Here is a 23306-nt window from a genome sequence, read left to right on the forward strand (position 1 = left end):
TTCGGAGTGGAGGGCGGGATATAAATCCAATATCTTCATCTACCTCACAGGGTGTCTGTTGTGGGGGAGGAAGGGAAAGGAGATTGTGAGCCGCTCTGAGACTCTTCGGAGTGGAGGGCGGGATATAAATCCAATATCTTCATCTACCTCACAGGGTGTCTGTTGTGGGGGAGGAAGGGAAAGGAGATTGTGAGCCGCTCTGAGACTCTTCGGAGTGGAGGGCGGGATATAAATCCAATATCTTCATCTACCTCACAGGGTGTCTGTTGTGGGGGAGGAAGGGAAAGGAGATTGTGAGCCGCTCTGAGACTCTTCGGAGTGGAGGGCGGGATATAAATCCAATATCTTCATCTACCTCACAGGGTGTCTGTTGTGGGGGAGGAAGGGAAAGGAGATTGTGAGCCGCTCTGAGACTCTTCGGAGTGGAGGGCGGGATATAAATCCAATATCTTCATCTACCTCACAGGGTGTCTGTTGTGGGGGAGGAAGGGAAAGGAGATTGTGAGCCGCTCTGAGACTCTTCGGAGTGGAGGGCGGGATATAAATCCAATATCTTCTTCTTCATCTTCTTCTTATCTGCTGCTGTGAATGAGCATTCTTTTTGTGTCAGTTGAAGAGAAGTCACTGCTACTGTTTTGTCTCATGAACATGTATCTCACAGTTTACTGTTTGCTTCACTGTTTGCTGTACCTGATCCCTGTACCTGTTTACTGTACTGCCCCACTGTACCTGATCCCCTCCAGACCAGTGTGCTTTTGGCACCAAAAGCTTACATTCTGAATAAAACGTCGTTGGTCTTAAAGGTGCCTTTGGTCTTAAACTTGACTCCTGCTTTGTTTGCTTCACTATTTGCTTTGTTTTTTGGGGGGGGAGGAGATGGACTGTCCTGGACTTCCTACAACCGGCCCTGAGGGGAGGCAGTAGTGATCAGTAAACCCCCCAGGAGAACTGTCTCCCTCAAAGGTCCATGGCCTTATGGTGGGGTTCTTGCCTGACAGGGCTGGTGGTGGGCGGGAGAGAGCGGAATCAGCCAGTGGCATGCCAAAGACAGAGCGTGAGCCAATCCTGTTTCGGCCACATCCAACCAATGAAAATTCTCAGATTTGCCACCACAGTTGGGCTTTTATTTATTTAAAAAAAATACTGACTGATGACTGATTGATTGATGGTGATGTCCCTCTCCAAACTCCGCCTTCGCTATTGGAGAACAATAAACTCACGAATGCTTACTATAGGTCCTTACTATAGATCCTGCCATATGCTCTGAACTGTCATATGTTCTGAATAGGATATGCGTTGTGTAGCCCAAACATCATTTATAACAAGTCACTCTCCAAAATAAACACATGAATGGCTGGCTGGTGTAAGAAGAGACCATAAGGAAAAGCAAGCTTAATTTTGAAAATACAAATAATAGCAGTGAAGTCTTTAGCCAGTTTGGTGTAGTGGTTAAGTGTGCGGACTCTTATCTGGAAGAACCGGGTTTGATTCCCCACTCCTCCGCTTGCACCTGCTGGAATGGCCTTGGGTCAGCCATAGCCCTGGCAGAGGTTGTCCTTGAAAGGGCAGCTGTTGTGAGAGCCCTCTCCAGCCCCACCCACCTCACAGGGTGTCTGTTGTGGGGGAGGAAGGGAAAGGAGATTGTGAGCCGCTCTGAGACTCTTCGGAGTGGAGGGCGGGATATAAATCCAATATCTTCTTCTTCTTCTTTAGGGGGTGGGGTGTGTGTGTTTTAATGGAATATAACCTTGGAGACTGGCCTCCTAGCATCACGGCTACTCCCCACCCCCTCCGCCTTATGCTTTCGGAAACCCCGCACGGCGAAGGAACATATTGCCATACATTTAACTTTTGCTGTTTTTTTAAGGTTTTATTATATTCTATAGTGTCACTGCTGGTTTTAAAGTACACTGTATTCTTGTACTAATGCCAATAAAAGTCTATGGTATGGGCCATACCGTTCTCTGCGGCGAGGGGGCGCTGTCCCGCGCACTCCCCCACCACCGCTTGCAGCTACGTGCCGCCTCTCAGGTCTACAATGAGCGCTTGCAGACGGCGGGGGCGGAGGGAGGACGAGCAAGCCTAGTCCGCAAACAGGAGGGAAGAGCGGGCTCCGGCCGTCTTTGGGGGTGCCCAGGATTCCCTGCTTGTGCCCTGGATTGTTTTCAAATGTTGCTAGCTGCGTGCATCCGCCTGCGGCTGTGATGCTATTCCAGTTCTCCCAGCGATGCCATTTGTGACTTAGGTGGATCTTGTGCTGCAAGGTACCGTGTCTTGCTTTTCGTTCCTTCCTTTGCACGGATTGCATTTCAGCGGAGGCGGCGCCCACAGCTTGCTCTTGCGTGTCCCGGTGCCTGTTTTAAGGCTGTTTGTTTCCTTCCCGCTGTCTGTCCTCTGCAACTGCAAATAGTGGGCTTGCGGTCGGAAGAGTCAGATCTTATAATCATTAGTTGTGTGCGGAGCTTGCAAAAAATCGAGAGCGCTTTGAAGGTGTGTTTGCAATTCCAGGGGGATCAGAATTCAGAACTCCCTAGAATTGCCGCACACGATCATTTGTATAATCCCTGAGATAAAGTGTACTTGGGTTGGCTGTTATTTTCTTTAAAAAAGGTGCTTTAAGTGCTTAAGCAGAGACCCTCCACAAGACACAGGAGATAGCTGTTTCTCTTGTGATATGGAGGATGCCCTCGCTTGAGCTAGTTAAATTGCTAAGCATGCTTGCAATAACTGCATCTTACTGCCAAGTCAACGTAGGATTCTGTAGCACAAACTTAACTATCATGCGCAGGCATGTGAATAAACGTCTCTGATTTCCTTGAGGATTTGTTCGTGTATTATGGTAACAGGAACAGCCCCTCTTGTTGAGAAAATAAGAGTAGGTTGTGCATGCTGTATATCTCTAAATCTAATTCAGTTTGCATCTGGGTTGGTGTGTTAAAACCTGTATTGACCTTTTGGTGGGCTGAGACACTTTCTAAGCCTTGGCTAGGAAGCCTTCCACAGAAGTAGAGACACTTTATTAGGACACGGTTGCATCTTGTCCTTATGGTACTTACTCTATAATGGCCACAGTTGCTTGATGAAATGCATTTGAGACCTAAATGTCACTAAAGGACAATGTGGGTTTTTAAGCCTGGACCAGTGTGTATGGGTGTGGCTTGCTGACGTAGATTCCATGCGCCAAGTACAGATAAGAAATGAGTTGTTAACCAATAGCTTTTTACCACCACTACCCAGTATTTCAAAAGTATGGCTGTTGCTAAACTGGAGTTTCTGCACTTTTGAACTGTTGTGTCCTGAAATGAAGGGCATCTGTTAGGTTTTGTGGCATTGATAAAAGATAGATGGCAGTTTGTAGCTCAGCATTCGTAAAGGGTGATGGTTTTGAAGGTGAAAGTGTCCGACTGTCATCCTGTGGAGCTCTTAGAAGAAGCCGACTGATAATGTGCAGTAGTTAGCAACAGGCTTAACTTCTATATCTGTTTACCAGTTAGGATCTCCCACCCTCTGCTGCGAAAGCAAGCTGTGCTGTTTGTCCCGCAAGCATCTCCTCTTACAATATATAGTATCTAAAAAATGTTTGCCTCAGTTTCCAGAGCAAAGAGAACAAGATGCTGTACATACGTCTACTTGTGATAAAGCTAAAATTAGAATGCAAATGACTTGCCATGCTAGCATATTTCTGTCTCTGATCAGCTGACGGCGGGCGTTTGTTGCTTTAGTCAATTCTGCAACACTAGATTAGATTAGAACCATCCCACTTTTGAATTGCCTGATGCGGAAACATCCAGTTAGAGGCAGAATTGGCAGCTGAACCAGAACGTGTCAGTCACAGAGGAGACTAGTTATATGAGGGAAGAAAGGCTAGGATTTTAGTTAAGGATTCTGACCACTGCTTTTTGTTTGTGTGCTTCTCCTGTTCCAGGAAGCTGGACAGCCTAAGCAGCTGCTTCCTCTTCTGGATCTCCTTGCTATACAAGCATAAGAAGAGAATCAGCAGCTTTTTACCTAGTACACCAAAGACAGTAACACAAAGACCCTCAAATGAAGTGTGAAAACTGCACCAAAAAGGTGAGTCATTTCCTTATGAGTTATGAATTCACTTGTTTCTGAATAAACATGCATAGAACTAGGCTGCCCAAAAGTGACAGTTCTGCAAAATAAACTGCTTGTATTTTGTTTTAGATTTCTTAACATTGTATATCTGAGGGAAACTGTCCTGTAATGTGCAGAATGCTATACAGTTATTGTTTCAGGCACTCCAACAGGTTAAAAGTCACCGTAATAGTGTCTTCTAAGAATAACTGCCTATATCTTTTATGATAGAATTCCCCTTCCTAGATTACAAAATTGACTTGTTCCCTGCTGTCTAAATTACTGTGCATATTTTGTTTGCGTTTCTTTTTGCTTTGATGGATATGCATTGTTAAAATGTTAACATGAGTTACAAGAGTTGTCATTTCTTGTAAGTAGGGACCACAGGTAACAGCCCTTACCTGCTGATGACAAGCAAAGGCATTTTGCTTCTGAAATCTAGAACTTCCATTCAGTGTCCGTGGCTAAGGATAAACCTGTAATGTTAAAAGGGTCAAGCTAACCTAAAAATAAATATTATATAAATATTTATAGCGTACGCAGTGGCAAAGATTAAAAACAAATGATCTGACAAAGACTAAAAGATTAAAAGCAAACAGTCTGAAGATCAGACTACGTAAAACATCAACATGAGCTTTACATAATCTGTAATCATTTTCTATAGAGTGTGGATGATTTCATACACAATTGATAAAAATATCAAGTGACCAATAGGACCGTATGCATTTTGGAATAATACTATTATCAAGAAACATACATCCAGAAGTAAATATATATCCAAATTGAAGCCTGGTGTTGGTTTCTCATATGTTGCGCGACTGCTGAGAATTTATGTAGGCCATGGATAACTTCTCATGGTAACTGTACATGCACAAAAACATATTCAAGAGTTGCAAAGTGATAATATTTGATAATATTTATTTCTAGGTTAGCTTGGTCCTTTTAACATTGTCAGTATATTTTGGACTAAGTTTTCTTTCCTTTTTTGTCCTTTTTTTAAGAATAAATCTATACCACATAAATATATTGAGTTCCCTTTTAAATGCATCTGATCCATTGTCCATTACTTCAGCTCATGTCAATAAATTACACAGGTCAAGTACCTTTAGTATGATGTCTTACTTCCTGGCTAGCATGTGGATGAGAGACCACCAAGGAATATCAGGGTTGTGATACTAAGGAAGGAAATGGGAAACCACTTCCAAATTTCTCTTGCATTGAAAACCCCACAGGGTCACCATAAATCAGCTCTGACTTGATGGCAATTTCCACCACTGCCATCATACTTCCTTTTGTCTGCCAATCATTTCTATTATCAATCAATCTACTGCAAGTCATTTCCACAGAGTGACCCTGAATTCCACGTATTGTGGGAGTGGAGGAAAGGTTTCTCTGTACCATGCATGATTTTGTAGATCTGTTATGTCAGCATGGTATAATGGTTAAAAGCAAAAGAGTTTGAGTCCCCACTTCTCCAAATGAAGTCTGCTGGGTGACCTTCGGTCAGTCACAGTTCTCTCAGAACTCCCTCAGCCCCACCTACTACCTCAGAAGGTACCTGCTATGGGGAGAGAAAGAGAATGTGATTGTAAGCCGCTTTGAGGCTCCTTAAAGTAGAGAAAAGCAGGGCATAAAAACCAACTCTTCTTCTTCACCCCTCAGTCACTTTTTTCCCTCAACCAAAGCCCCAGACACATAAGTCTTAATTCATAGGTAAGGCATACCTTACCTATTTTGGTTGCCCTTTTCCCAACTCTTTAGTATTCTTTTTGAGATGTGGAAACCAGAACAGTGCTCAGTATTCTATATCAGGCTGCATTACTATACTGCAAGTTTTATTTTCAGTCTCTTTCCTGACGAATCATAGCATAGGGAATATACTTTTTAAATTTTGCTGTACGTGAGTCCACATAGTGCGCTATCCACCAAGACTTAGTCTGTTGTTGCCATCTCAGACCCCATCAACATATCTGTGAAATTAGGATGATTTTTTTGCCCTGATGGATATCACTTTGTATTTCAATTGAATTGCATCTATCATTCTACCATCACCCCACTTCAAAAGGTCGTTTCTGGAGCTCCTCAAAATCTCCTTGCATTTTCACCATCCTGAACCATACAGTTTCATTTTTTTCTACTTCACTGTCCACTTCCAGTTTCTGGTCACGGATGAATAAATAAAAGAACACAATGTCTAGTACAGATCTGGGGTGGAGGGATCCCACTGCTCACATCCCTCCATTTTGTAAACTGTCACATTTTACATCTGTGAATTGCTAGAAGGAATACATCTACCCATAACTAGATTGTTACCTGTATCTTTCTATTTCTTCTCTCTGTTGAAATAAAGATTGAAATCTTCTTGGGGCATACTTTTTGACTTATTAGTTTACATACTTTTGTACTTACGTACAATGAAGAGACTATAAAATAATTATAATTCTTTTAAAGATAGTTGGACATGTCAGGTCTGTTTGGTAATAACTGAAAATTTAGCTCTTGTAGAATTATACAATAAGACACGTTCCCATCCCTCCTCTACCCGTATTGCGCAATACTTTTGTTTGTTGTGTCAATAAAGTCTGATGTGTTTCAGGAATGTAGTAAGAAACAGAAAAATAATGACCAACAAAGTATGTCAGCTGATGTTCTCAACTCAAATGAAGAAAATGAAGAGGTAATACACATTTTTATTAATCAAAATCATACTGATTCAAGTGCAGGTAATGTTTACTCAAAAGTATATTCCCAAGTGAGTGTTCATGGAATGGCTATCTTAGTCATGACTATTTCTAGATTGGAGCCATTCTGTTCTGTTTTCTTGTTGAAAAGCATTACACACTTATATTTTATTTATATTTATTTTATTCCACTTATATCCTGCCCTCCCCTCCCCTCCGAGGCGGGCTCACAGCGGCTCACACAGACATGCATGTGCATGAGTCAACGTAATAATACAGCATTAAAACCATAAAACATAGAATAAAATAGACATAAAATACATAATGTTTCGGTGCCATGATCTCACATTTTCCAATTTTATAGTTCTCCGTATGGCAGATCTTAAATTATCCTCTCTGCAACTGCTATACAGCGGATTGTTGGTGGTGGTTCACATGTTGCTATAAACTGTAGTGGCCAGCAGCCTAGTTCACAAATGCCTGGTGGAAGAGTGCCGTCTTACAGGCCCTGTAGAATTATATGAGCTCTCGCAGGGCCCTGAGCTCTTCCGGCAACTCATTCCACCAGCTTGGGGCCACTACAGAGAAGGCTCTGGCTCTAGTTGACATGATTGTAAGTAGATTTTGTGATCCAGAGCGGGGATTGTAAGTAGATTTTGTGATCCAGAGCGAAGTGCTCTCCAGGGAACGTGTGGGGAAAGGTGGTATGCAGACCCCTGGCCATATAGGGCCTTAAAGGTAAGAACCAACACCTTGAAATGAACCCGGTATGCAATAGGCAACCAGTGCAGCACTTTCAGCACAGGTTGAATGCATTCCCGTATAGGAAGACCCATTAACAACCTGGCTGCTGCATTGCTTCCGGGTTCGAGCCAAGGGCAGCCCCATGTAGAGGGCATTGCAGTAATCCAATCTTGAGGTGACCGTGGCATGGATCACTGTTGTGAAGTCGCTGCATTCGAGGTAGGGGACGAACTGCCATATCAGCCGCAGATGATAGAAGGCTAATCTGGCAGTTGCTGCCACCTGGGCCTCCATATTTAAAGAGGAATCCAGGAGCACCCCTAAGCTTTTGACCTTGGGCACCGGTGTAAGTGGTGCCCCATCCAAGGTCGGTAGTAAGGCCTCGGTTCCCAGACCGCCACGACTTAGGTACAGGACCTCAGTGGACTGGCCACCCATCTGTAGATAAAACTGGGTGTCATCTACGTATCGATGACATCCCAGCCCAAACCTCTGGGCAAGGGGGCGCATGTAGATGTTGAACAACATCAGGGATAGAACTGCCCCTTGTCGCACACCACATACAAGTGGGTTCCGACGGGATAGTTCCTCCCCTATCACCACCCTTTGTCCCTGACCCTGAAGGAAAGAGGAGAGCCACTGTAAGGCCCGTATCCCAGTGTTGGCAAGGCAGCAGGTCAGCAACTGATGATCGACCGTGTCAAATGCGGCCAATAGATCTAGAAGCATCAGTACTGCCGAGCCACCTCTATCCAAATGCCTCTGGAGGTCATCCATGAGAGCAATCAGAACTGTCTCCGTTCCATGGCCCGGACGGAACCCAGATTGGAAAGGGTTCAGCACGGAAGCGTCATTCAGAAAGCTCTGTAACTGCACTGCGACTGCCCTCTCAGTAATCTTGCCCAAAAAAGGCAAGTTTGACACCGGCCGGTAATTTGCCAATACGGCCGGGTCCAGAGATGGTTTCTTTAAGAGGGGGCGGACGATTGCCTCTTTAAGAGGCTGAGGGAAGGTCCCTTCAGATAGGGACCGATTTACAATTTCCCTCAGGGGGACCCGAAGTTCATCCTGGCTAGCCTTTATAAGCCAGGACGGACATGGGTCCAGACTACAAGTAGTCAGGCGAACAGTAGAGAGTGTTCTGTCAGTTTCCTCCAGGCTGAGTGGAGTGAAATAATCCAAAACCTGACTAGAAGACATACATGGAGTCTCAAATTCCTTTACTGTCTCAAGAGTGGCCGGGAGGTCGCGGCGGAGTGACAAGACCTTATCTGCAAAGAAGCTCGCAAAAGCCTCACAGCCTATGTCCAATTCCCTAACATTTTCATTACCCTGTGGAAGGGTAGATAGTGACCGAATTGTTCTAAACAATTGTGCTGGCCATGAGTTCACAGAAGCAATCGTGGCTGCAAGATGGACTCTATTAGCAGCCTTGACTGCCATCTCAGAGGTTCTCATAAACGACCTATAGGATGTTCTTGTCACTTCATCGCGGGCACGCCGCCATTGCCTCTCTAGCCATCTCAGCCCCTGTTTCATCAGCCATAGCTCCGGGGTATACCATGGAGCCAACTTTGAACGGGGGCAGAGAGGGCGCCTGGAAGAGCGATCTCATCGATGGCCGTGGAAAGCCAGTTTTGCCAGGTCTCCACCAGCTCATTGAGAGAATCGCCAGGGGGCCAAGAGTCTCGCAAAGCCATCTGAAGCCGCATGGGGTCCATTTGGCTTCACGAGCGAGCTAAAATACGCCGGCCACCCAAACGGGGTTGGAGTGGAACATTCACACGGGCCTGCAGGGCATAGCGGTCCGACCGTGGCACTGCATCAGCAGTGATACGGTCCACTGTCACTTCCGCAACAAAGACCAAATCAAGCATGGGTTTTATGCAACTGAAACTTGTCATACATTCCCTGTGGCATAACTGATACAGAACTTAACAAACTGCTTTATACCTATTCTGACCATTGGACCATGCGGCTCAGTACTCTGCTCAGGCAGGTAGCAGCTGTTCAAAGACTAAGGCAGAGGTTTCTCCCCAAGAGATCCTTTACGTGTAAATATCAGGGGTCAAAATTAGCACACATAGCCTGAACTTCACCAATAAAGTTTGGTCTCCCCCTCATTAAACAGGTGAAAAGAGCACATATTCTAAAATGAGGTGATTAAAAAAGCTGATTGCAGTCCCTTGTTTTGCATTCTCAGCTGCTACTGTAACCTACTAAAACTATTCTAGGTTCTCCCGCTTTCCCCCAAGATGCTCAGGGTAGCATACAGAGTTCTCTTTGCCTCGATGTTATCTTCGCAATCCTGTGAGGGTAGGTTACAGGGGGGGTGGGGGGGGTTCAGGCTTACTGTCACCTAGTGAACTATATAGCTGAGCTAGGATTTGAACCTGGACATCCCAATCCATTCCAATGTTAACTGCTGTAGCATGCTAGCTGTCTAATGTATAATGTTGGCATTTTTTTTCAAGCGTCATGTGTGTCTCTCAATTTAGTCATATAGATGTTGTGAAATTGACAGGGTTTTATTCATTGTGAAATTGTTTATCCAGCAAAGACACTGGATTGGATGGAATATTTCTGTAGGTGGAGTTTCCTTGCGGCATTTTGGGCAACGATAAGATGATGAATGCAAGAAAGTCACAATGTATGGGCAGAAATCCCAGATGCAGTGTGCTGGAACCAAGCCATAGATTAACTGGGATATTCTTGAAAAATATCTTATATTTTTGTAATAAAAGATGTTGTAGTCAACCCCATTATCTTTTATAGTACTTCATATAGTTAGTTATTATTCAGACTTTAATTATCCAAAGACTCATATTATGAAGTAACCAATTCCAGATTACTAGAGCTCTACGCTGCTAACACCAGCATTTATCTAAATCATTGTTACCGAGACTTCTGATACCCGATGCACACTATTTTTAAAAGTGGTAATTGAAGAAAGATTTTATTCTTCTCCCCCAAAAGGTTTACTTTTAGGATATAAGAGTAAAGTGTACTGCAAAGTTTATTTAAAAAGGTGATATGATTGACAGACCTTTCTAGCAAATATAAATATGATATTTATCTTTTTCTTATACTCCAAGTCTGGCACAAAAGCACAACTTTGCAGTCTGAGTCTGTCTTACTTGGGAGTAACTGAATTTATAAGAACTTCCTTCCAAATTTATAACATGTCTGAGGACATGAAATCTTTAAAGCTCATGTTGAAAAAAATGTTGGGCTTTAAAGTGCCCTTGGTTTTGTTTTTTGTTTATGACTCCTCCTTCCTCTTATGCTGTCCCTGAAAGTCTGCTGATAGTCCATTCCCCAGCAAAATTTCAGAGGAGTCAGTGGGCTGAAGGGTAATTAGATTGGGAGTATACTGCCCTGCTTTCTGCTGAAAAATCAAACTGCCTTGGCCTTTGATGAGAGCTACTGTGGTACAGTGATGTAAGCAGGGGTGGAATTCTAGCAAGAGCTCCTTTGCATATTAGGCCACACCTCCCTGATGTAACCAATTCTTCAAGAGTTTACAAGGCTCTTTTTTGTAAGCTCTTGGAGGATTGGCTACATCAAGGGGATGTGGCCTAATATGCAGAGGAACTCCTGCTAGAATTCCACCCCTGGATGTAAGTGTTGGATTGGGATTTGGGAGATCAAGGTTTGAATCCCTGCTTTGCCAAGGAAGCTTGCTGGATATCCTTGGGCCAGTCACATACTTTCAATCTAACCTATCTCGTAGGGTTTATTGTGAGATTAAAATGGAAGAGATCAATGTGAACCACTTTGGGTTCGCATTGGGGAAGAAAGGCAGGGTATAATTGAGCTAAATAAATCAATTCAATAGAATACTGAATTGATCAGGACTTGTCAATCAATCCTTGATCACAACCTCATTCTTTCGTTGGGTTGGATTCCAGGGAGGATTTCTGCAAAGAAAAGGGAGGGGGATTATTTTCATTGATTCCCCCTTCCTGCTGTAGACCTCTGGCTCTCACCCCTTCATCTTTTACCCCTCAGGGGCAGAATTTCAGGGTGTACTTTGGACTGCAAAAGTGAGTGTGTTCACACTACAGTAAATAATGCGTTTTGTGACTAGATGTTTGCTATTCTTACACATTACACATTAAAAATCCAGCAGCAAAACACATTATTTAGTGTAGTGTGAATGCACCAGGTGTGTGAGAGGAGGGTGTCCTGTTCTGCCGATGTAAAATCTGTCTGCTGAAATCTCCAGTAGATGCAAACTCTTCATCTTTTGTTCCTCATTCCTGGCAGTACCAACTGCTAGCAGTCTGGTGATTGAGCCCCAGAATTTATGTGGCATGTTTGCCTGATTTAAAAAAAAAAAACTGGGCTAGATAGAGTGGTGTTGTGCTTTATTGTTGTTACCAAATTTTTGTTGGTGTTTTTCATTTTCAGAAAAGTGAATTCCATAAATTGGCTGATGCCAAAATATTCCTCAGTGACTGCCTAGCTTGTGAAAACTGCATAACTTCAGAAGAAGCTGTCAAAGTTTTCCAGCAGAATCAGAAGGAGCTCTTCTGGGTCCTAAACCTTAACAAGGTAAGTATGTGTAAAGAGCATAGCATTCTGCCTTTGGGGAAAACCTGAAAGAATAAGACAAATCAGAACGCTGTGATAATTACCGATATTTTGCATTTCATATTTTTCTTGTCCTTTGAAATCATTCCTTACAACTTCAAAACTAGTACTCCCGTACCTGAAATGCTCATTCTCTTTCCCTGCGCTTTTTCCTTGGCAAACTTGTATTGTCCTATGTTCTGAGTCTTCCTTTAGAGCTGTAGTCATTCTAAACCAGTGTGTTGACTTTCTCTTCAAGCGACAGAAATAGCACTATCTCTTCTTCCCAGACGCACAACTTAGATATCCTTTTTAATACTTTTTTTTTTTACTCCTATTGCACATTCAGTGTATTTTTAAATTGTATTGCGTTCAGTTTCAAGGCAATCCAAAAATGCATGTTTTCTTTCTCATGAGGACTGCTGCAGCATTCTTTCAATTATTTTTTTCTTTCTCATCCAAATTATTTGTCTTCTGTTGAAAATACTGTTGTTTCCCTTTTGTTGCTTATCACTTTGATCTCCCCCTCCCCCATTTTTTGTATCATTGCAATGATTCCCCCTCCCCCCTACACACATTCAGTTCCTCTGCACAATCAAATCCATTCTCTTTGTGTATCATACCTGGCTTCATTATGCTATTTCTAAGCACCCCCTCATACTTTTCCTCCTTCAGGCACTGATCTTTTTAAACTAAGAATTTCATCTTTGTAGTCTGAAGATCAGTTGTATTTCTGGGTGAGCTTCTGGCCCCACCAGGAGGTTGTGAAAGAAATACCAGAATGATATAATAACCCCAAATTACTATGGATTATTGAACTATAATGGGAAAAATATAATATTTTTTTTTTACAATAACTGTGTCAAACATACAATAATACAATTATAACCAAAATGACAATTTTCTACTGTAAGTCCACAGTTCTTTCAAGAATTCCATTTGTAGACAAGGTCATAAATTGTATATTCAAGTCCACTGTGTTGATTCAAAAGGTCCCAAAGGGTCCTGAAGAATCAGTCTCAACAACAGGCCCGTAGCCTGAAAATTCTGGTTGGGGGGGCCCACGGAAAAAAATTTTGGATGGAGGCCCCCCCTCTGGCAGCCCCCACTCTTTCCACCGCCACTTTTCTCCCAGCGACTCTGGCGGCCCCCCTCCATGCAGCACCTTTCCTTCCCTCACTCCCTCCCACTCACCCATGGGAGAAACTGTAAAGAGCGGGCTCCGGGGGCTCTTGCAAGGTGCCCCCCCCAATCACGTGATCAGCTGCAAAAGCAGCTCTGAAGCCGGCGGTATCTATGTTGGCTTTCCAGCGTGATCAGCAAGTTTAGCCCCTGGCTATGGGTGTGCCCAAAAACAAGCAGTCTACTATTAATACGGCTTGTTTCGTAGAAACTTCCTCAAGGTTGGGAATAGCAATACTGTAATAGTTAAAATTAGAGGATCAACATAATATATACTCCCAAAACACAAAATCAAAATGCCATAAAACTATACTCACTTCTCAGAAATTCAAGGATGAATACCCAGAAGGCAAAGGTTTACAACATGGCATGTACTCCAAAATATCAGACTTTTATAGGCCCACCACTAGAGCCTTGGGTGCCCCAACCCAGCACGTGCCCTGCACACACCCCCATGCCTGCCCTGATGCTGCACCCCTGCCTGCAGGGAAGGCAGGTGTAGTGATGTGGCAGGGGAAGGCTGGGCAGGCTCCAGGCGAGCCACACCTGTGCAGTGTGCTCTCTGAGCGGTGGCTGTGTGTGAGCCTTGCCTGCTCTCTTGGAGGCACCCTGAGCTGGCCCGACACATGGGGTTCTGGCGCCTAAGGCAGAACCCCAACACGCGCCCCCGCATAAAAGGTTTCTTGCACGCATTGTGATGATGTCACAGTGATGTCATCATGATGAGCACGCCGCTTTTGGCACTCAGGGATTGGGGGGAAGCTCCTCAGAGCTGAAAGGACAGTCGGCCCTCAGGACAGTCGACAGATCCCTCAGAGCTGAAGGAGTGGTGGAGACTCAGGGATGGCATGAGCAGGGAGTGGGCGCCTGCACCCCGCCCCTGCTAGGAGCTGGCACCCTAGGCAATTTCCTAGTTTACCTACTCCCACGCACCGGGCCTGACTCTGAGATTGCCCCTCAGGGCAGTCTCAGAGTGCCTCTTAGAGTGCACTGCACAGGCGTTCTCCTCCATGCCCGTCTTCCCTTGCAGTGGAAGCTGAGCTCGGAGGAGAACAGTGAGAGCAGCCGGGTGGGGCATGCTTTCCTCTGAGCCTGGTTTCCCTTGCAAGGGAAGCCGGGCTCAGAGAAGCTGCGCCGATGCCCCACCTGGCTGCTTTCGCCTTCAAGGTGAGAGCAGCTGGGCGGGGCACATTCTCCTCTGAGCCTGACTTCCCTTGCAAGGGAAGCTCAGCTTGGAGGAGAGTACATGCTGACGCGCTGTCCTGCCGCTCTCACTTCCCGGGTCTGCGACCCAGGAAGCTGAGAGCAGCGGGGTGAAGGGAGGGGTGCTCAGCAGTGTCCCGTGGGTGAGGTGGCACCCTAGGCAGCCACCTACCTCGCCTACTCTCACAGGCTGGCCATAGACTTCTAAGTCAAAGATTTACAAGGTATATAAAACACTAACTGTACACAGCTGTATAAAGAATTAAAGGCACAGCATTCAAATGTACTACAGGAACGACCTATAATGGCGTTTCCTATTTGCAGGGTCACTACCCTGTGCCAGTCCACAGAAGCCTTCATGCCGGGTCATGCCTAGGTAGCCCTGCCCCCAGCAGCCTTAAGTCTATGCATACGCCACCTTTCCCTCCCCTTTCTGTGCCGAGCCTTGAGGGGGAGGGAACAGAGTTAGCTCTCCGTCTCTCTCTGGCATTGGTGGGAGGTGAAGGTGAGAGGTGGGGGACAAAGGAAGGAGGGGTGTTTTGAGAGCGAAGCAATAGCAACAGATGGAGAAACCGGGAGAGATGTGGAGCTATGTCTCCTTCTCTGGGTGGGCCTCCTCTCTGTCTCTGTCTTGCCCCTCCAAGCTAGCTGTGAACGCTCTGTGCCTTGATGCTGTTTGGAAACTCCCGCTCTGGCACTTGCTCGTGTTTGAGACTTGTTCAGTCTTTGACAGGACTTGTCCCTTGGGTTGTTTCTTTGCTTTGTGCCCAGCCAGACTGACGCTCCCTTTCTCTTAATCTCCCCGACCCACACACAGAAATACCACCCAGAAAGGCAACAAAGCCCAACTGAACAGTGTTTATCCCTTGCCTCAAATTGTTACGTGCATTTCAGAGGATTCTCCTTTGAGTTTCTTCCTCATCAGCACAGCATCACACATTTCAAATGCAGGAGTGCAGGAGGAAGGATTGTGAGGCACTCCAAAGGGATCTGTCGAGGCTGGGCGAGTGGGTGTCAACGTGGCGGATGAGGTTCAGTGTGGCCAAGTGCAAAGTAATGCACATTGAGGCCAAATATCCTAGTTATAAATACAGGTTGATGGGGTGTGAACTGGCTGAGACTGACCAAGAGAGAGATCTTGGGGTCGTGGTAGATAACTCACTAAAAATGTTGAGACAGTGTGCAACTACAATTGAAAAAAAAGGCCAACGCCATGCTGGAAATTATTAGGAAGGGAATTGAAAACCAATCAGCCAGTGTCATAATACCCCTGTATAAATCGATGGTGCGGTCTCATTTGGAGTACTGTGTACAATTCTGGTTACCGCACCTCAAAAAGGATATTATAGCATTGGAAAAAGTGCAGAAAAGGGCAACTAGAATGATTAAAGGGCTGGAACACTTTCCCTATGAAGAAAGGTTAAAACGCTTGGGACTCTTTAGCTTGGAGAAATGTTGACTGCGGGGTGACATGACAGAGGTTTACAAGATTATGCATGGGATAGAGAAGGTAGAGAAAGAGGCACTTTTCTCCCTTTCTCACAATATGAGAACTTGTGGACATTCAATGAAATTGCTGAACAGTCGGGATAAAATAGATAAAAGGAAGTCCTTCACCCAAAGGGGGATTAACATGTGGAATTCACTGCCACAGGAGGTGGTGGCGGCTACAAGCATAGCCAGCTTCAAGAGGGGATTGGATAAGCATATGGAGCTGAGGTCCATCAGTGGCTGTTAGCCACAGCATATTGTTGGAACACTGTCTGGGGCAGTGATGCTCTGTATTCTTGGTGCTTGGGCGGGGGGCACAGTGGGAGGGCTTCTAGCTCCACTGATGGACCTCCTGATGGTACTTGGTTTTTATGGCCACTGTGTGACACAGAGTGTTGGACTGGATGGGCCATTGGCCTGATCCAACATGGCTTCTCTTATGTTCTTATGTGACACAGAGTGTTGGACTGGATGGGCCATTGGCCTGATCCAACATGACTTCTCTTATGTTCTTATGTGACACAGAGTGTTGGATGTCACGGCTGGGGCCGGGTCAGGCAAAGTCCAGAGGCAGTCCGAGGTCTGTAGCCAGTAAGCAGGAGGGTCCGAGGCGCGAAATCCGAATCACTGTAGAAGTATCGCAGGTCTGAGGTCCAGAAGCCGAGGTCAGGGAGTCCAGAAGTCCAAAGCCAAAGTCAGGGAGTCAGGAACCAAAGTCAAGCCGGAGTGGATGCTAGAATGTCAGGGAGATGACTAGTTGCTTCCACAAAGCTTCCTCCCAAAGCCCACAGCTATATAGCCCTCTGCTGGCTGTTGCCCGTTTGGGCTAATTGCTGGCTCAGGGAGGCAGCCAGGATCCTGTTACCACTCAAGCATCCTTGCTCTTAGAAGGGCCAGAATCCTCTCAGAACTCAGGGCTCAGGGAGCGTCTTGCTTGTGAGCGTGCCGCCCTCCTCCGATCCCTGAGGTCCTGCCGGAGGCGGTCACGCACACGAGCCACCCGAGAGGGCGAGGCAGGGGGGCTGGGATCTTCTCCAGCAGGAGGCAGGGGCACTGGTGCAGGTGGCGGGGGCACAGTTTCCTCATCAGACTCAACTTCCTCTGAAGGGTCCCCAGCACCCATGACACTATCCCCCCCCCCAGGGCCCCCCTCCGTCGAGGGACCTGGAAGGTCGGGGTGGTCGTTGTGGAACTGGTGCACCAAGTCCGGGGCATGAAGATTGTCCTCGGGCTCCCAAGACCGGTCTTCTGGGCCGTATCCCTCCCAGTCCACCAGGTACTGGAGGCCTCCACGATGGTACCGGGAGTCCAGGATCTGGCGCACCTCATATTCTTCCTCGTCATCCACCAACACTGGTGGTGGCGGCGGTGGGGAAGGAGTCCGAGCTGGGTCAGGGGGTGCAGCCGGAACAAGGAGGGAGCGATGAAACACGGGGTGAATGCGGAGGTGGGGTGGCAACTGGAGCCTGAAGGCGACGGGGTTTATTTGTTCAACGACGGGGTAGGGTCCAATGAACCGTGCATCCAGCTTGTGAGACCGACCAGGCCGGCGCAGGTAGCGAGTTGAGAGCCACACCTGATCCCCCAGCTGCACTGGAGGGCCTTCTTGCCTCTTTCGGTCCGCAGCCCGTTTATATGCCTCCTTGGCTTGCTGTAGCTGCTCTCGGAGCAAGTCTTGGCTGGCACGGAGTTCTTGCAGGTAGGCATCGACGGCGGGGACATTCGTGGGTGGTAGGATCGCTGGGAAGAACCGAGGGTGGTACCCGTAGGTTGCAGCAAACGGGGTCATTTGGGTGGATGAATGGACCGCGTTGTTGTATGCAAACTCCGCTAGGGGCAATAGAGTGGTCCAGTCATCCTGCTGGTAACAGGTGTAACAGCGGAGATATTGCTCTAGCGTGGCATTGGTGCGCTCTGTCTGGCCATCTGTCTGTGGGTGGTAGGCCGAGGACAGGTGCACTCGAGTACCCAGGCTGGAATGGAGGGCTTGCCAGAACCGAGAGGAGAACTGAGGGCCCCGATCGGAGATCAGATGGGCTGGGAGTCCATGCAGACGAAAGATGTGTTGCAGGTAAAGCTGGGCCGTCTCCTGAGCTGTGGGGAGTTTCGGGCACGGAACAAAGTGGGCCATCTTGGTAAATAGGTCGACGACCACCCAGATACAAGTCTGACCCTTGGAGCGTGGAAGTTCCGTGATGAAGTCCATCGAGATGGTATCCCAGGGTCCTGAAGATGTGGGCAAGGGCTGCAGCAACCCTGAGGGTTTGGCTGGGATGTCTTTGGCCCGTCGGCAGACGTCACAGGAGCTGACATAGCGGGCAACATCAGCGCGAACTCGTGGCCACCAGAATTCCCTTGTCAGCAAGTGGGTGGTCTTATGCTGTCCAAAGTGCCCGGCGGGTAACGAGTCGTGGGTCAGGCGTAGCACTTCTGCCCGCAAGGGCCCGGGCGGCACATAGAGGCGTTCGCGGTGTAGCAAGAGGCCGCCTCGAGTCGTGAACTCCCCTGTTGGGTCATCTTGGAGAGCCTGGAGGTGTTGCTGGACCCAGGGATCATTGGCCTGGCTAGCCCGAATGTCCTCCACGAGTGCTGGTGAAGTGGAGGTGGCTGCAAATACTGAGGGCGGCAGGATTGGAGCAGCGGGCGCGGTCTCAGTTGAGGCAGGGGCGTATTCCGGTTTCCGGGAGAGCGCGTCTGCTTTCCGGTTCTGGGTATGGGGGATGTAGGAGATCCGGAAGTCGAAGCGAGAGAAGAATAGGGACCACCGGATCTGGCGCTGGTTGAGACGGCGGGTGGTCTGGAGGTGTTCCAAGTTCCGGTGATCGGTGAGCACTTGAACAGGGTGGCGAGCCCCTTCGAGGTAATGTCGCCAAACCTCAAACGCCGCCTTGATCGCGAGCAACTCCCTCTCCCAGATGGTATAGTTCCTCTCTGCAGCAGTGAGCTGCCGCGAGTAATAGGCGCAGGGCTGTAGTGGCTGGGACGGCTCCTCGCGCTGGGACAGCACTGCTCCCAGGGCCACGTTGGAGGCATCAGCTTCCACCGTAAAGGGAAGCTGGGGGTCGGGGTATCTCAGGAGTGGCCCGGTGGCAAAGCGAGTCTTCAGGGTGGAGAAGGCGTTATCGGCCTCTGGGGACCAGTGGAAGGGTTCTTTGGGGCGGAGTAGTTGAGTCAGGGGTGTGGTCAGGGATGCGTAGGCCGGGATGAATTGCCGATAGTAGTTGGCAAAACCGAGGAACCGCTGCAGGTCTTTGCGATTCTGAGGAGCCTGCCAGGTCAGGACCGCTTCTACTTTTTTCGGGTCCATGAGGATCCCCTGCGGTGACACGATGTGCCCAAGGAACTCGACGGAGCGCAGGTCGAAGTCGCACTTCTCCAGCTTGGCGTAGAGACCATGGGCTCGTAGGCGCTGCAGGACCTGGCGGACGTGCTCGGCGTGCTGGGCAGGATTGCGGGAGTAAATTAGGATGTCATCCAGGTATATGATCGCGAAGCGGTCGAGCAGGTCCCGGAATATGTCATTCATGAACCTCTGGAAGACAGCGGGGGCATTGGTCAGTCCGAAGGGCATTACCAGGTGCTCGTACTGCCCGTATCGGGTCCCAAACGCTGTCTTCCATTCGTCTCCGGGCTGTATGCGCACCAAATTGTACGCTCCACGGAGGTCCAGCTTGGTGTAGATTTGGGCCCCCTTTAGGCGATCCAAGAGTTCAGGGATCAGTGGTGGAGGGTACCGGTCGCGGATGGTGATCTTGTTCAGGGCCCGGTAGTCATTGCACAGCCGGAGCTCCCCACTTTTCTTCTTCACGAAGAGCACTGGAGCAGATAGGGGAGAGGTTGAGGGTCGGATGAATCCGCGTTTCAGGTTCTTGTCCAGGAAGTCTCGCAGAGCTGCCAACTCCGGCTCCGACATTGGGTACAGACGCCCCACCGGGAGTGGTGCCCCAGGTACCAAATCAATGGCACAGTCGTAGGGCCGGTGAGGGGGAAGCTGATCAGCTCCTGTCTCTTCGAAGACATCAGCAAGGTCCACATACTTCTGAGGGAGCTGAGGACCACCACTCGGGATGCCAGCTGCTAGAGTGGTGGGAGGAGTCAGATGGGGGCATGGGTCTCGGAAGCGTAGTTCCTGCTGGGCCCAGTCCACGATGGGGTTGTGCAGCTTCAGCCAGGAAAGGCCTAGAATCAGCGGGAAGCGAGGCATGCGGGCGACATCAAACCGCAGCTGTTCTTGGTGCTGCTGGACGTGGAAAGTGATGGGACAGGTCTCCTGGGTGACGGGGCCAGAACGGAGGAGGCGCCCGTCAATAGCCTCCACCAGCGACGGAATCCCTTTTGTCTGCACAGGGATCTGGTGCTGCTTCACAAAGGCGGCATCTATAAAACAGTGGGCCGCTCCCGAGTCCAGCATGGCATACACGAACAGCCAGCGTTCGTCAGGCAGACGGAGTTTGACTGGTAGCAGGAATGGCCCTGGGGTATCAGCCCGCTGTTCGGAGGACCCAGCTAGTCGCCCCAGGCTGGGGGGTCCACTTACGCCTGGGGCTGCCCTTTTGGCGGCGGTGGCAGCGAAGGTCCAGGTATCCGATGCTTAGCAGGGCAGCCAGAGGCATAGTGGCCTGCCGTGCCGCAGTAGAGGCACAGATTCTGCGTGCAGCGTCTGGTCTTTTCCTCTGGGGTCAGGCGGGGTCGAGCAGCTCCAAGCTGCATAGGCTCATCCTTGGTGCTGGTACTAGCTGGGGACGGGCGAGGAGCCAGGTAGCACGGCGCAGGGAGCTGGCGCCCTCTGGTCTTGGCTTGGCGGCGACTTTCCAGGCGGCCATCGATGCGGAGGCAGAGGGTGATAAGTTCTTGGAGCGTGGGTGGCTGCTCCACCCTGGCCAGTTCATCCAGGACCTCCTCTGCCAACCCCTCAGTAAACTGGTCCATCTGGGCAGCCTCATTCCACGCCAAGTCCTGGGTCAGGAGCTTGAATTCAGTGGCATATTGAGCCACCGAGGAGTTGCCTTGTTTCAGTGCCCTGATCTTCCGGTTGGCTGTGGCTGCTTGGACTGGGTTTGAGAAAGCAGCAGACAGGTGGGCCTCAAACCCCTGGTAATCAGTCAGTAGGGGAGAGGACGCGACCAGTAAGGGTGTGGCCCATTTGGCCGCCTGCCCCTTTAACAGACTGATGACGAAACGCACCTTGGTTTTGTCATTGAGGAAGTCCCGTGCTCTCAGTTCAAAGTACAGCCGACACTGTGCTAGGAAGGCAGGAAATTCTTCCACGGCACCCCCAAATCTGTCAGGTGGGGGAACTGGGCACTTGGCTGGAGCACTGGCCACAGGTTGTTGCTGCAAGTGCACTACTGCCTGTGTTAGCTGCTGTACCTGGGCTTGGAGCGCAGCCAGTAGTTCTGTGGTTTCACTTGCTTCAGCATCCATCCTGTGGAGTGGGTGTTTGTCGGTGGAAGCAATCTGTCACGGCTGGGGCCGGGTCAGGCAAAGTCCAGAGGCAGTCCGAGGTCTGTAGCCAGTAAGCAGGAGGGTCCGAGGCGCCAAATCCGAATCACTGTAGAAGTATCGCAGGTCTGAGGTCCAGAAGCCGAGGTCAGGGAGTCCAGAAGTCCAAAGCCAAAGTCAGGGAGTCAGGAACCAAAGTCAAGCCGGAGTGGATGCTAGAATGTCAGGGAGATGACTATTTGCTTCCACAAAGCTTCCTCCCAAAGCCCACAGCTATATAGCCCTCTGCTGGCTGTTGCCCGTTTGGGCTAATTGCTGGCTCAGGGAGGCAGCCAGGATCCTGTTACCACTCAAGCATCCTTGCTCTTAGAAGGGCCAGAATCCTCTCAGAACTCAGGGCTCAGGGAGCGTCTTGCTTGTGAGCGTGCCGCCCTCCTCCGATCCCTGAGGTCCTGCCGGAGGCGGTCACGCACACGAGCCACCCGAGAGGGCGAGGCAGGGGGGCTGGGATCTTCTCCAGCAGGAGGCAGGGGCACTGGTGCAGGTGGCGGGGGCACAGTTTCCTCATCAGACTCAACTTCCTCTGAAGGGTCCCCAGCACCCATGACATTGGACTGGATGGGCCATTGGTCTGATCCAACATGGCTTCTCTTATGTTCTTATGTGACACAGAGTGTTGGACTGGAGGGGCCATTGGCCTGATCCAACATGGCTTCTCTTATGTGACACAGAGTGTTGGACTGGAGGGGCCATTGGCCTGATCCAACATGACTTCTCTTATGTTCTTATGTGACACAGAGTGTTGGACTGGATGGGCCATTGGCCTGATCCAACATGGCTTCTTTATGTTTTTATGTTCTCTCCCCAACACATACACATGAGAGAGAGAGAGATAGTTTGTGCCTGGAATAATGCAGTCTTTCCTCTTTGTGCTTGCTGGCTTGTGGCACTGGCACGTATTATCGTCATAAAACGCTTCCAGAATGGCAGCTTCATGTGTTCATGGCTAGGCATTGTGGTAGCGCCTGGTTCAAAAAGCAGAGCAAAGGGAAACTTCTAGTAGCATGGCCCCTTACCTGCCAGTTTGCTTGCTGGCTTGGGGGAGGTCAACTGTTGCACACAGTAGCTCCTTTCTGGCAGTGGTGGGGACTGTCTTGCTGAGACACGAATGATGCTGAAAGGAATAACTGTGGGGATACAATGGTTCTTTCTGAATGGTAATAGGAATGTGTTGATTTTTTGAAGGACTTTTGGAAGACTTTAAAAACTTTTCTTGCTTACAAGCTGATTTTCAGGTCCTTTTTAAATTCTGTGCATTCCTATAATCATTGGGAAAGAACCAACACCTGCCGAAAAGCATTTGTTCTCATTCTTATTAGCTTCTCCCTGAAATGTGAACGGAGTGCAAGGGTTCAGAAGCAGTGATGAAACATTTAGCCTTTTAAAACTTAAAGCAGATGATCCAAAGATGTTGGCTAGGGTTTCCTCCTGTGTGTGTGTGTACTGTATTTAAAATGTGTACATTGGCTTCCCCTTAACACTGGTTTATATGCAACAAGTATGTTTATTGCATAGATTACGACTAGCACTCTTTTTTTTTAATTTCCTTTCAGTTTTATCTACTGTTTTCATTGTGTTCAGGAACGGTTAAAGATTCCATGCTTTTCTTCAAACAGCGTCCTCATAGGCAGAAGTTGACATGCGTTTGTACTTTTTTAAATTTTGCAGAGTTTGCGCAGTTGTATTCTGGCATCCATTCATCATCCCCAATAAATTAGCTGGAAACCAAAAAGAAGGGAGGTTTGAGATTGTGATGAGATGAGCATCTGTTAAAGAGAAATGTAGTGCCTTGTATTTAGTACAATGCCGCATAATTCAGGTTTAGGAAAAGGA

At 48.3% G+C, this 23306-nt stretch overlaps 1 protein-coding gene across 1 annotated transcript in view; it reads left to right on the forward strand.

Annotated features, from left to right (window-relative positions):
• Positions 1–2024: 2024 nt before the first annotated feature.
• Positions 2025–23306, forward strand: part of NARF (nuclear prelamin A recognition factor) — a 54663-nt gene continuing 33381 nt past the window's right edge. Inside the window, exons 1-4 of the mRNA XM_060252301.1 lie at positions 2025–2264; positions 3926–4071; positions 6692–6772; positions 11934–12077. Of these exons, the coding sequence (XP_060108284.1) occupies positions 4045–4071; positions 6692–6772; positions 11934–12077 (252 nt within the window). The 5' untranslated portion in view covers positions 2025–2264; positions 3926–4044. The remainder of the gene's footprint in view (positions 2265–3925; positions 4072–6691; positions 6773–11933; positions 12078–23306) is intronic.

The sequence above is a fragment of the Heteronotia binoei genome, chromosome 13 (genome assembly GCF_032191835.1).
Source record: "Heteronotia binoei isolate CCM8104 ecotype False Entrance Well chromosome 13, APGP_CSIRO_Hbin_v1, whole genome shotgun sequence".
Classification (NCBI taxonomy): domain Eukaryota; kingdom Metazoa; phylum Chordata; class Lepidosauria; order Squamata; family Gekkonidae; genus Heteronotia; species Heteronotia binoei.